Source organism: Fimicolochytrium jonesii (assembly GCF_025526975.1).
Source record: "Fimicolochytrium jonesii strain JEL569 chromosome Unknown EV422scaffold_12, whole genome shotgun sequence".
Classification (NCBI taxonomy): domain Eukaryota; kingdom Fungi; phylum Chytridiomycota; class Chytridiomycetes; order Spizellomycetales; family Powellomycetaceae; genus Fimicolochytrium; species Fimicolochytrium jonesii.
The window spans coordinates 773,752-787,094 of NW_026515679.1; the positions used below are offsets into that span (position 1 = coordinate 773,752).

The following is a 13,343-nucleotide window of genomic DNA, read 5'->3' on the forward strand; positions in this document are numbered from 1 at the left end:
TATTTCACTTTGTCACCAATCGGAGAACAACTCGATCCTTGAAATTGAAACTATTACGACAGTAACTATTCGATTGAGATGGAGAACGTCAGAAATGATATTTGATTGTCGAATGGATGTAGACAGGTAAAGTTTATTTAAGCAGAAAAATTATGTATCTGTTAAACATCCAATTCACGAACAATGGATATTGCAAATTACACCAAAATCAATAAGTATGGTCTATCATTCTACACCAATAGGAACACAGCAAGAAAGGTTATGGAAACGTTGATGGAGAGATGTGGGCCTGAGCAATGCCTCGTTGCCCATGTTCGAGATTATGAAGCAAAGGGAAAAAAGGAAGGTGAGATGGTGAAGAAAAAGTACTGCCAATATGCGATCGTAGAATGCTCTAAACTGGAGGATTTGCTGAAAGATGACAAAGGACTATTTGAAGTTATGCATCCTGATAGAATGATGAAACTAATGTTTGATATTGATTATACGGGAATGAATGATCCTATTGGAAAGGTAAAAAAAAGGATTCGATCAATTCTTCCGAATGCTTCCATGAATATTTCGGGAAGTGTGGGGGAAAAGGGCGATACTCTGAAATTCTCATATCACATTGTTGTGAATAACTACCATGTTCTGAATGTGGGCGAACTTGACCCGATTAAGCAGTTTTGTGCCATGTATAAGGAACTTGGATTTGACATGAATATCTACAGAGCGAACGGCTTGATGAAATATGTAAACCAATCCAAAGGTGACGGACGAGTCCAGGAGATAATAGAAGGTTCTGATAACATTTTGGATCACACGATCATGCATGGTATTCCAAAGGACAGCATCCACGTAAAGAATGTTTCCGAACTTCAAAACTTTCTATCGCCCGGGGCTCCAGCGCTCCGGAAGAGAAAACGAGAAAATGACGAGGGCTCGGTACAAGCGAGAAAAGGTCGCTACTATCCGGGTCAAATACCGAGAATGAACTTGGAACCTCCGGAAACCCTAGATATCTATAGAGGGGATCCGCTGCATTTTCTAGCGCACATGCCAAACCCTAAACGTGGGGATACGTTTGAATTGTCCAACTGGTTATGCAGTGAGATCGGTCGTTGGTGTAAGATGGCAGGTATCACCTTTGCGTCGTTTTGGGAGTGGAATTCGAAAAAGGATAGCACTCCGCAACGCAAAGCAAAATATATAGACTTTTGGAATCGGGTGGATGTACAGTCGAAGCCCATTTCGGAGAACTTCATGAAAGCGTGTTTGGTTGCTGTTTATAACGGAAACATTCTAAAGTCGACGCCATACAAAGTAATGGAAAATGCGATAAACAAAGAGTTCAATCATCGCATTGACTCAAGATGGTTATCCTCAGCGGATCTTCACTTGGGTGACGATTATAAACACATTGTACTGCATGTTTCGCTCGGCGGTAACAAAAGTGGAAGTACCATTGATTATCTCAAAGAATTATTGGAGGGGGACAAAGAATTGACAGCGCTTTGGACAACATGTAGAATTGCGTTGACAAATGAACAAAGAGGAAGAATGGAAAAAACAGGCATCACCCAATGGAAATATTATCTGGATTACAGACCCGATGAGAAACAAAATCCAGTGCATCATCCCTATCTCGTATGTTCCATTCAGTCGATCTACTTAGCGAGGGGAGTTTACGATATAATTGTCATTGATGAGTGCGAAACGTTATTGCGAAGTTTTGCGGACGATGCAAAATGCCATGGTAACCCATCTCAACATTGGAAGAATTTCATGCGCCTGTTGGCGTCAGCAAAGAAGGTAATTTGGATGGACGGGTTTCTTACCAGAGCGACAACCGATTTGATTCGAGACATTGGAGGTGAAAGTTTCATTATTGGATCAAGTGTTCCTCCTCCGCAACGAGAGATCAAATATTGCCAAGAAATAGAAGATCTTTATGCGAAAATGTTCAACAGTCTGGATAAAGGGGAAAAGATCTTTATCGCATCGGGAGCAAAAGGTTCCCGAAAGGTTCATTCCGCATTTGATGGGGTGGAAAACATTGTTTCGACGCTAATGGCAAAATACAAATGGAAACGTGGAACAGAAATAATTGGTATCCACGCGGATCGCAAAAAAGACAAGGAGAATCTGAGAAATATTGAGGAGGTATGGGGAAATCCGGCTGTGCGAGTGGTGGTTGGAAACGCTGCTTTAGCGGTGGGCGTGAATTATGATGTAAAAGAAGGGATGCGCCCGTTTGACCGGGTTTTTGGCATTTTCAATCCGGCTTGTATATCGTACCGGGACTTTTTCCAGTTACTGGCAAGAATTCGGAGGCCACTTTCGAATGAGATATGGATTCTGTTTACGGAACCTTTCATGAAGGCAGTAAAGCAGGATCGACTGATTGTTTCACAATCCGATGGATTTCGTACCTTAGCCGCGCATATGGATTCAGAGAGTTTCGCGGATAAACATCACAAATCGGCACAGGATCTGTTCAAATTGTATGCAGATCTATGTAACATCAAACTATGCAGCAAAACATGCTTTGCATTGGAAAAGGATGCACGTCATTTAATAAGCGCCTGTTTCGACAGTCGATTCAATATGTTCTCATGGCATAACATTAAGGATATCTCAGGAGAAGAGTGTGAGAGACTTGAAAGATTGATCGAAGCCCTCCAAGCAGATGTCGATCAGATTCTTCAAGTTAAAAAATTCAGATTCAGAAATCTATTTAGAAGTGTGGTTACTGAAAACCTTGTTGAAATCTACTGGGACACGTACAGGGATACCGTCTACGCAGTGAATAACTTTGGCAGGTTAGAACGAGGTCAAGAACTGTATCACGACATAAAATGCGCCCCAATAGTCCACAAGTTTTACAAGGACAATAATCTAACAATCGAAGGGGAAATCAGACCAGAGCATGTCTGTAACTCACCTTTTGAAGACATACAAAGATCTTTTAAAATGTTTCACCGACCGAAAACGTACAGAATGGACCTATACGCAAAGATCATCAATGCTTATTTTTGTGCACCAATTATTGTTAAAACGAAAGAGAAACGTAAGAATAAGAAACGGTACACATGGGACACAAATGGATTGTTACTTGGTAAGATAGCAGAAGCGTTGCTATCATTCGAAGAGTTCGATATCTTGAATTGCGATTAAGTCCTTATATAATGCTTTAATTAAAAAAACATTCGTCGTTCTCCGACGGGTGACAAAGTGAAATAAGTTATACGACTTTTACATGTTGTCACCTTGCGGAGAACACGAATTTTTCGGTTGGAAAAAAAAGTGAAAAAATAAATGACGCCTCCAATAATGTTCAACATCTTATTTTGTAATGCATTGAATATAACAGAATGTCTGGATTAAACAGCAGAAATTCGAGCGGTTTGCGAAATTTAAACGATACGCTGTTGAACAGCCCGTATGTTTCCGGAAATATGAAAGCCCTTAGTGGAGACACAAAACTCTCCGGATTTCATTCAGCCGAGGTGAAGACGCTCTACAACCAAAACGGCGAATTAAAAATCAACGATATTGTCGATAGCGAAGACGCGATTATTCACAAGACTAACGGAACCGCATCTGTTGAAGTAATCCCTGACAATATGGAATTTCCTCTTGCAAGAAACGATGAAAGCCGAACTGTTTCCCTTTTGACAAACCTGCCTCTTGGAGTCAATGAAAACGGTCTCAATTTGTTCCACGATAAGACTCTTTCAGTGAGCGACGAAGGTTTGACTGTAAATTTTCCCCCAACGGATCTAGAAGATCTTCAAGAACCTTTATCAAGAGACGATGAAGGACTCAAATTAAATTTTGATGATTCATTGGAGGTCAATAATGGCAAATTGAAAGTTATCAAAGAGCCTTTGACAGCCCCGTTGACGCGGGGCATCAGCGGAATCTCTTTGGACTTTGATTCGACCTTGACAGTTGAAAACGGTCAGTTGTCTGTTGTTCAAGAAAATGTTGAAGCGATTGTTGACGAGGCTGTTCGAGTAGAAGTTCCGCTTTCGAAAGATGCAGATAAGGCCATCCGCCTCGATTATGGGAAGGGTTTGAAACTTGAAGACAATAAATTGGAAACCGACGTTGATACAGTGATTGTTGGACGAGGGGCTATTTCGAATGATAAAGCAGGAAGTCTTGCACTCGATGACCTTCTAGAGACCGGTTTCGATTCTCTAGCGGACTTTTTGGGATCAGAAACTGATGTTGATACAACTGTTGTGCGTTTGAAGACATCTGATGATTTTCAACAGACTGGCAACAAATTGGCTATCCGCTCGAAAGGTATGGGACAGGTTCCATTCTACTCTGCTTTAAGCGGATTCAATGGAGACAGTAGTTTTACGTATAATGAAACACTCAATGAATTACATGTCCCGCATGTATACGTCAATACCGACTTCAATCCGGACAATAATCAAGTGCCAAGTACTGCCTACGTAGAGCAATTGTACCAAGCAGGGTCAGGTATAGACATATCCGGAGTGTCCAATGGTCGGCGTACTATCGATGTTAGAACAGATGCAAGTTTAGCAATTGACTCTTCACAAAATCTTTCAGTAAATCCGTCGGCTATCGTCGACAATAAAGGTGTTCGCATCGTCAATGATAAAATTGCGATAGGACTAACTTTTCAACCTGGAAATGGCGGATTGAAATTAGAGAATTCGAATCAAGTGAAACTCGCTCCATCTGTCTCAGGTTCAATCACATTCGATGGTAACAACACGTTCGGTGAGAAACTCACAGCAAGTAACGGAGTTAAACGCATAGAAAATGATTTGCAGTTGGATTTACAGGCTGGTGATTCGACTGTTACGGTGACAGGCAATTCAATAAAAGGTGCCTATACTGGATCTAATGGAGTGTCAGTTACGGGAAACACTATTTCCGGCGCCTACACGGCTGGAAACAACATATCCATTTCGGGGTCAAGCATCAGTTGCACATATCAACCAGAACCGGAAACACCCACGGTAATTACCGGCGCTTTACCTATCATTGTTACTGGGGCGGATAAGGAATTCAACGTGTCTAAGCAGCCTTTGGTTATAACAGGGGGCTCCGGAATCCTCGTTGTTGGCTCCGAGGAAACCGGTTTCAATATCTCTTCAATTCAGCCCTACAAGAACCGGAAAGAAGATGATGATCCGGAAGAGAAAAATGAGGATTCGGAGCCCAGTGGCGAATCTGATCCTTTAACAGCATCTGGATCTAATCCCGTAGTCTCCGTTACCGGACCCCTTTCCACAATCCTTGGAGGCGCGGTTGGTCTCATTGGCCCTGCGGCTGGCGCTCCATTTGCCACATCTGCTATCGGTAGCGTCGGGGGTCTTCTTGGAGGACCTGCTGCAGCAGCAGGAATCCTTGGTGGTTTCATCGCTGCAAGTGGTCGACAAAGAAAGAATCAGAAAGACGCAAATGGCAACAATGTAGTGGATTCAAAGGGAAACCCCGTTCCAGATCCAAACGGCTCACAAGTCATCATCGCAACTTTCCCTAAAACGGATGATACATCCTGTGATGTTACGAGATTACTTTTTGACACTCCACCTCCATGTTCGTATCTTGGTATTGCAGGAGAGATTCCACAGCAGGCTGTAAACTTGGATATGCTACGTCAATACGACTCTACAATAATACAGCCAACGTATTCAAATTTGATCAGTCAGAATACAAGTCTTCTTCAAACTGCTATCGATGGTAAAGTTGCAAAAACAGATACCATTCCGTTTTCGAGAATAACGGGTGCTCCAGATCTCACCATCTACGAGAAGAAATTAACATTTACTGGACCTATAATTTCCAGAGATACATCTAATACCGTTTCCGTCAATACCGGAAATATCACTACCCTTGGGACACTCACATATCTTAACGTAACAGGCGCTTTGACCGCCGGCTCCATAAGCAGTCCTACCTTGGCAAATTATCTTACAACAGCAAATGCAGCCACAACGTATCAACCACTTAATGCTCGTCTTACAAATTTTGGGAACATTGCACCGACAAACACGTACATGCTAATCGCATCGGGAGGGAACTTCATTCAGTACAGTCCTGCAGACGTTCGTGCGAATCTCTCATTAAAAAATCTGAGTTTGCTCGATACGTTAGACTACACTAGTGCGGCGTTGGTGAACAAACCTACGCTTGGTTCGCTTGCAGCACTTAGCAGTATAGATTACACTTCGACTTATATTACTGGAAAGCCAACTCTTGGTTCACTTGCAGCACTTAGCAGTATTGACTATGCTTCGACGTACATTACTGGAAAGCCAACTCTTGGTTCTCTTGCAGCACTTAGCAGTATTGACTATGCTTCGGCTTTACTTACAAACAAGCCTACACTTGGCAGTTTGGCGGCTAAATCCGTTATCAATCTCGCAAGTACAGATGTCACAGGTATTCTTCCTTTCGGGTCTGTTGATCCGAACATTGTTATTGCAGGAACCGGCCTCTCGAAAACCGCTCAGACGCTAAGTGTGAATCCTGTACAAACACAAATCACAAGTGTCGGTACTTTAACGGGTCTTTCCGTTTCTGGTTCTAGCACATTTACAGGGTCAATAACCGTACCTACTCCAACCACGGCTTCGCATGCTGTGACAAAATCATATGTGGATGGATTGATTTCTACAACGCAAACGGGAGCGCAACCGCTAAATGGAAAATTGACTGCTATTTCTTCGAGCACCGCCACTCTCAACAATTTCCTTGTAGGAGATGGAACGAATTATATCAGTACGACTCCATCAGCATCTAGGACGGCTTTGGGTTTAGGCTCGATTGCATTGAAGAATTCTATAGATTTAGCAAACGATGTTGGGGTGACTGTCCTTCCATATAGTAATATTGATCAAACGGTTGCCCAAAAGTCATACGTCGATGGTTTAGTCTCAACTGCTGGAACGGGATTGACAAAAACAGGAAACGTTTTCAGCGTTAATGCTAGTCAAACAGGTATAACATCTCTTGGGACCCTATCATCATTGAGCGTCGGTGGGAATGCAAATATTGCTGGAGATGTCACGGTGTCAGGAAATGTAGTTGTATCAACTGTCCCGACATTGGGGACACATCTTACAAATAAGACATATGTCGATACGCTTCTAAGCGCAGGAACAGGATTGACACGTAGTGGAAACATTTTCAGCGTGAATGTGGCTCAGCCTCAGATAACATCTGTTGGAACTCTGTCATCTTTGAATGTTGGTGGAAGTCTTCAAATTGCAGGGACGACTGATACTAGTTCAATCACAACTGGCGCTTTACAGGTCGCCGGAGGGGTTGGTATCTCGAAATCATTATACGTCGGTGGATATGGAATCATAAAAGAATCTACAGCCGGAAATGGACCTTCTGTAGGTCTTATAAACTCAAACGGTGGAGGTTGGACTTTGTGGCATATCGGTCAAACTAGTGGCCTTGGAACTAATAATTTCGGCTTATACAACAATACTGCCGCAAATCTTGCGTTATCGGTGAATGTGACAACGAATGCACTAACTATCAATTCGGTATCCGACTCCAACGCTACAAATACTGGGGCGTTACAGGTCGCCGGAGGTGTTGGTATCGCTAAAAAATTGACCGTAGGGAGTGATGCGAGTTTTGTCGGGTCGAATCAGAGTCTCTTCTGGTACAACGGTTCAGTCTCCACACCAACATTCGGAAGCAGCATAACGGGCAACGTTTCAGCGGCAGGGTATTTTTCCTCGAATACAATTATCGGCGACTTGGTAATCAGAGCACAATACAATAATGCTCCGGCGAACTTACGATTCGCCAACGGACCCGGCGTATCAAATCTGGACATTTTGACAAATGGAAATGTTCTAATCAATACGACAACTGACTCCTCGAACACAACAACCGGTGCTTTGCAAGTGTCAGGTGGCGTTGGTATCGCAAAATCTCTATTTGCTGGTTCAGCCGCCACGGGAAGTCATACTTTACAGGTAAACTCAACTTCCTTTGACGTTTTAAAAATTCAGAGTCTTTCCGCGTCGGGGTTTTCTTCGATCGGTTTTGTTAACAACACAGGAACAACGGTGGGAGCATTCGGTTACGCAGGAGTCAATACGACCGCTCCAAATGCTGGAAACTTTTTCCTTTATTCGGGGTCTAATGCTAATTTCATAATCAATTCAAATTTGCCATCTGTACAGATTCTTTCCACTATAGATTCTACTTCGACAACTTCAGGTTCACTTCAGGTGAGAGGTGGAGCGGGTATCGCAGGGAATGTCAATCTTGGCAAAGACTTGACTGTTAATGGGACAATCTACTCCAATATTGCTTCAACCGGACCTATTGTTAGCAGCCATCTTGGGACACCGAACTTGGCAGCGGGGAGTTTCACGACTTTACAGATTGGAGTAGGAGCGGCTACAAATAACATGGCCAGGGTATATTTCAACTATGTTGGAGCGGGTCTTGCAACCAATACGTTGGGCTTGGGATTATGGAATGCACCACAAGGTCTTACAGTGGACGGAACAGGTAAAGTTTCTATTCCTACCGGTTCTATCGGCAATTTGACAGTTTCAGGAAACATGAATTTCACCGGAAATCAAGCAATAATTTCTGCATCTGGTTCACAAGGTCCTCTCTCCATAGACCCAAATCAGTCTTCCAATCCTTATGTCAGAGTATGGGACGATTTACGGGTGGTAGGAGATTTTTCTGTGTGGAATTCAGCAGAGACCACTACTTGGTTTAAAGTCTCCGCCAGCAGTGGTAACGTCTCGGTCTTGACCACAACCGATTCCACAGCAGTTGGAACCGGTGCGTTGCAAGTCTCTGGAGGCGCTTCTGTTGCGAAAAACGTATATGTTGGAGGTAACGTCTCGGTCTCGAACACTGCTGATGCAACCTCTAACACATCAGGCGCTCTTCAAGTGAATGGAGGCGCATCTGTAGCAAAATCTTTATATGTCGGGTCAAATCTTAATGTGACCGGTGATTTGAAAAGTCCGGCATTAAATTCTGTTACGACTCTAATTCCATATCCCACAACGCCAGCAACAGGTTCTTCATCTTGGAACGGCTATACAGTTACAGCCTCCAGCGAATACACGTATGCAAATGGAAATGGAAGTGATGGTTACACAGGGCACCCTTGGGACGCTTACTCAAACGCAACAATCGCTTCCAGACTGCGGTGGGCAACTGCAAGCACTTCAACAGCAAACCTAGGACTCGATTCAACAACGCAAAGTGTTCATTACTCATTATTGAGACTCCCGTCGGCCATTGCTATGGCTTCTCTTAAACTCACCGCCTACCTGATGGACGCCGTGGCGATGCCTACTACGTTCTCCGTGATTGCCGGAACAACCGAGTCGGCTATGGTAACAATCGCAACGTTTTCGAATATACCCGGTTCGACTTGGACCACTGATGGAAATACGTTTAGTTTTGCAAACACCACGCCTTATGTAGTATGGGGTTTCTCGTGGCAGTACGCGAATCAGACAACAACAGGAGGGGTCGCTATCCGCCAGATTCAATATAATCAAGCCGTTCCCAAAGCGACCCTTGTCACTGCTTCTGCAAACACTATAGATGTTTCCGGTGCGTTGACTACGGGCACATTCGCAGCAAGTGGTTCAGCAACTGTGAATTCCTTGACATGCAATACGAACGTATATGCTTCACAAATCATTCAATCTGCTGTTTGTATCAAAGACGGTGTTGTAGATACGTTGTTGACCAATGGAAATGGTTATACGGGGGGCTTCGGACCCATTGGATGGAAAGTCGGGATGTCTGCGGTCGTGGCCCATGCAAGTTTTATGGGGTATATGAATTCGAACAACAGTCGAGTCACGATCACTGTTCAAATATTGGATCAATCCTCTACCGTAGTCGCCTCTAGAGCAGTCTCGTACTACTGTGATATAAACAATTATCAGACTCGCTACCCATTCAGTTTTCAAGTGCCGTTGCTCTTTTCTTCGACGAATACGCAACTTTCCGCTCGGATAATTATACCGACAAGTATCACCCTCTCGAACAGTTACTTGAACTTTTGGACGCAATGCTACTAAGTATCAATATCAAGAACGCACGCTCGATGGTCTTTGTCTGTTCCACATAGCATTCTCAGTTGTCCCTTATCGTCTGTGATCCCTAGATACCCGCTCTTGAAAATGAAATCTTTACGGAGACGATTATTTTTCTTGGTAAAAATGGTGTAAATCTGTTTAAAGATTTCCCTGATCCCGTCATTTACTTTGATATATGCCATGTAACCGGGTTTGTTTAACATAGACCGACATATTCGTTCCAGACTATCGAGGTCTGCTACGCAAAAACGAATAACAAAAATTCCCTCGATACATTTGATATGCGAGTTGAATTCAAAAACGTTTGGCATGGCTATTGTTTAGAGTATAGTATTCAAATACTTAATTGACCGTTCAAGGATTTGTTTCGAGATGGATGACCGCTGTTCATGTTATCGGATTTGGTTCTGGTCCCGCACCAAGATTTGTTTCGAGATGGATGACCGCTGCTCATGTGGTCTATCGAGAAGAACCAAATTTCTGGGCATTCCCTTTTGTTCCCGGGAAAAGACAAAATCGTATAAACGGATCGAATTTTTGTTTCCTCTCAGAAAGGACTTTCCATCTTCCAGGACAGCACTTTCAACCACCGGGACAACACTTTGAACATCATGAACGTTAACTCCATTATCACAATGGACATTGAAGTGTTCTTAGCGATGTGTAAATACCTCTCGCTGGACGATAAGAAACAACTTGACCTTAGTTGCCGATGGATTCATAACGTGCTTCGCACTCACGTCATTACGCCAGGATGCATTATCGGCAATATCTTCTACAGTAGTTACGAATTCATCAAACTCGAATCCATTGGCGAGATATTTTGCACGTTTAGCGAGATTCATGCCAATAAAGCGAGGCCAGAGGATTTCAAAACCACCGATTATAGTGTAGGAAAATACGTTCCAGGAGACACAAGGAGCAAGAAGAGATTCAGGTTGAAGCGAAGAGAGAGGAATGTGGTCCTTAGGAAGCAAAAGCCACCTAAGGAAACTACAATTTACAAAATCTGGAAGGGCATTCCCGTTGGACTTCGATGATTGCATTGTACCGCAGCGCAAAATCTTGTAAATAATGTTGTAGTGTTGTGAATAAGATATGGTCTTCATTGGATTGATGAAGGGGGTGGTGGGGAGGCGTCATTTATTTTTCCTTTTTTTTCCAAGAGGAACGGAGAGAAACGTGTGAGGAGCATTGTTGTTCTCCGAAAGGTGACAACGTGTAAAAGTCGTATAACTTATTTCACTTTGTCACCGATCGGAGAACAACTGGGTAGAATGTGACTGTAGCAGAAACGAAAGAGTGAATGGAGGGGTGGGTGGGGAGGCGTCATTTATTTTCCCTCTTTTTTCCAAGAGGAACGAAGAGAAACGTGTGAGAAGCATTCTTGTTCTCCGAAAGGTGACAACGTGTAAAAGTCGTATAACTTATTTCACTTTGTCACCAATCGGAGAACAACTAGGTAGATTTGACGTTAACAAAAACGAATAAGTGAATGAAGAGGTGGATGTAGAGGGACGATGTGAAGAAAGTGTCTACGGCTGTGGACGGAGGCGAAGGTTAAGTTAAAGAGGTTTGAGAGGAATGGCGGCGGTCATGAGCGGAATGGAGGGAACGCGTGACGGATTGACGGTTGACAGGACAGCGGCGGAATGACAGAAGATGACGCAATGTGACTCGAAATGAATGGAGAGAAGTCATGTGCCGTCACGTGATCCGATGTCGTGAAGGGAGATGTTTAAATGTTGAATAAGATGATATGTGACAATTCTTTTACTATGGGATCCGGCAGAGCAGTTTCGAACTATGGGTCAGTCCATTCTCTACTATGGGAGTCTTCTTTTTTACTATAGGATCTGTCACAGTCCACCCTATGGTATATACCATAGGGTGGACTGTGACAGTTACTTGCTACCCAAAGCTTGTTCATGCGCTCAAAGCCTACTCTTCGACTTTGTCTTCGCGAATGCCCCAAACCAAGTCCAGCCTTGGGGATCGCAGTGAGACACTGAGAGGTTTACGTCAATGGCTCAACAGTCACCCGCTCCACATTACTGGCATGCGAGTTGAAGTGCGAGTTCAGTGCGCCAGGTTGGAATCAGCGGAACAGATGGTTTTGAATCTCCATTTGGACCAGATCGAGACCATTTTCCAGCACATGGGCGCAAACTCCTTGAAGCTTGTGCCGGTGGAAGAGTACTACAGTCTCATCAATGGCATCATGGACGCTGCCACCAGAGTTCTATTCAGAGGAGATCGCAATAGACAGACTACTGTGACAGACTGTCAGCGCTTCCGAGATGTTCTCAACTCTTTTGGTTTCAATCCCGGATGGTTCAAAGGCATTGCACCCGTCATTGATCCTGCTCGTGCTTGGTGGGGTCATGGGGATGGGGAAGTGCCTGATGCTGCTCCCATTGGCAATATCCGTGAACTCTTCCATCAGCATCGTGATCAGCTTCAATGTCCCAACTGTGGAGGCTCAGCTTTTCATAGCATTGGCGGTCAGCATCGTTTCCGTCTCCGCTGCGCCAGGTACCCTGAGTGCCGTACGACTTTTGGACAGAACCAAGTCCGTGACATGCTTGCGGAAGTCCTTTAGTACTGTTGAATGTCGTTGATAGGGTTAGGGTTAGGGTTAGGGTTAGGGTTAGGGTTAGGGTTAGGGTTAGGGTTAGGGTTAGGGTTAGGGTTAGGGTTAGGGTTAGGGTTAGGGTTAGGGTTAGGGTTAGGGTTAGGGTTAGGGTTAGGGTTAGGGTTAGGGTTAGGGTTAGGGTTAGGGTTAGGGTTAGGGTTAGGGTTAGGGTTAGGGTTAGGGTTAGGGTTAGGGTTAGGGTTACAGGACTGTTCCGGGTTATGGGTTATTTTTGGTGGTCCGGAAAGTGTCAAAAATAGGTGCTAGCAATGTTCAGGGGCGTCTTACTGTACTGTACATAAAACTTTGGGGCATGTTTTCCACTCAATGCTCCCGGAAAATCCGTTTTTCAGATTTTTTACTATGAAAATGTGACCAAAACGCATTTTCTGAAACTCTGAGTGGATGGAATTTGCTTAAAGTGGAATATGTCTCAGAAAACATCCCCAAAAACATCTAGGAACCTTCATCTACTCTAGTATTCATCAACTCCTGGCACTTTTTGTTTCCAGGCAATATGGGGGTGTTCTCCAGTTGGCGGCGAATGACTCATTTTGGTTTGCTCTCAATTTGCTACATGTTCAAATCCTTTTGAGGCCCAAATACTTTCTTTTCTTCCACTG

General features: G+C 43.8%; 2 protein-coding genes across 2 annotated transcripts; both read left to right on the top strand.

The window, feature by feature from the left end:
• Positions 1-183: 183 nt before the first annotated feature.
• On the top strand, positions 184-3,159 carry EV422DRAFT_506609 (uncharacterized protein; the record flags this gene model as incomplete). The annotated part of the gene is made up of 1 exon (XM_053068578.1): positions 184-3,159. One exon carries the CDS (start codon positions 184-186, stop codon positions 3,157-3,159), a length of 2,976 nt encoding a protein of 991 aa, XP_052925579.1.
• A 281-nt stretch (positions 3,160-3,440) lies between these two features.
• Positions 3,441-5,833, top strand: EV422DRAFT_567781 (uncharacterized protein; the record flags this gene model as incomplete). The annotated part of the gene is made up of 3 exons (XM_053072575.1): positions 3,441-4,296; positions 4,573-5,444; positions 5,822-5,833. 3 exons carry the CDS (start codon positions 3,441-3,443, stop codon positions 5,831-5,833), a joined length of 1,740 nt encoding a protein of 579 aa, XP_052925580.1.
• Positions 5,834-13,343: the final 7,510 nt, after the last annotated feature.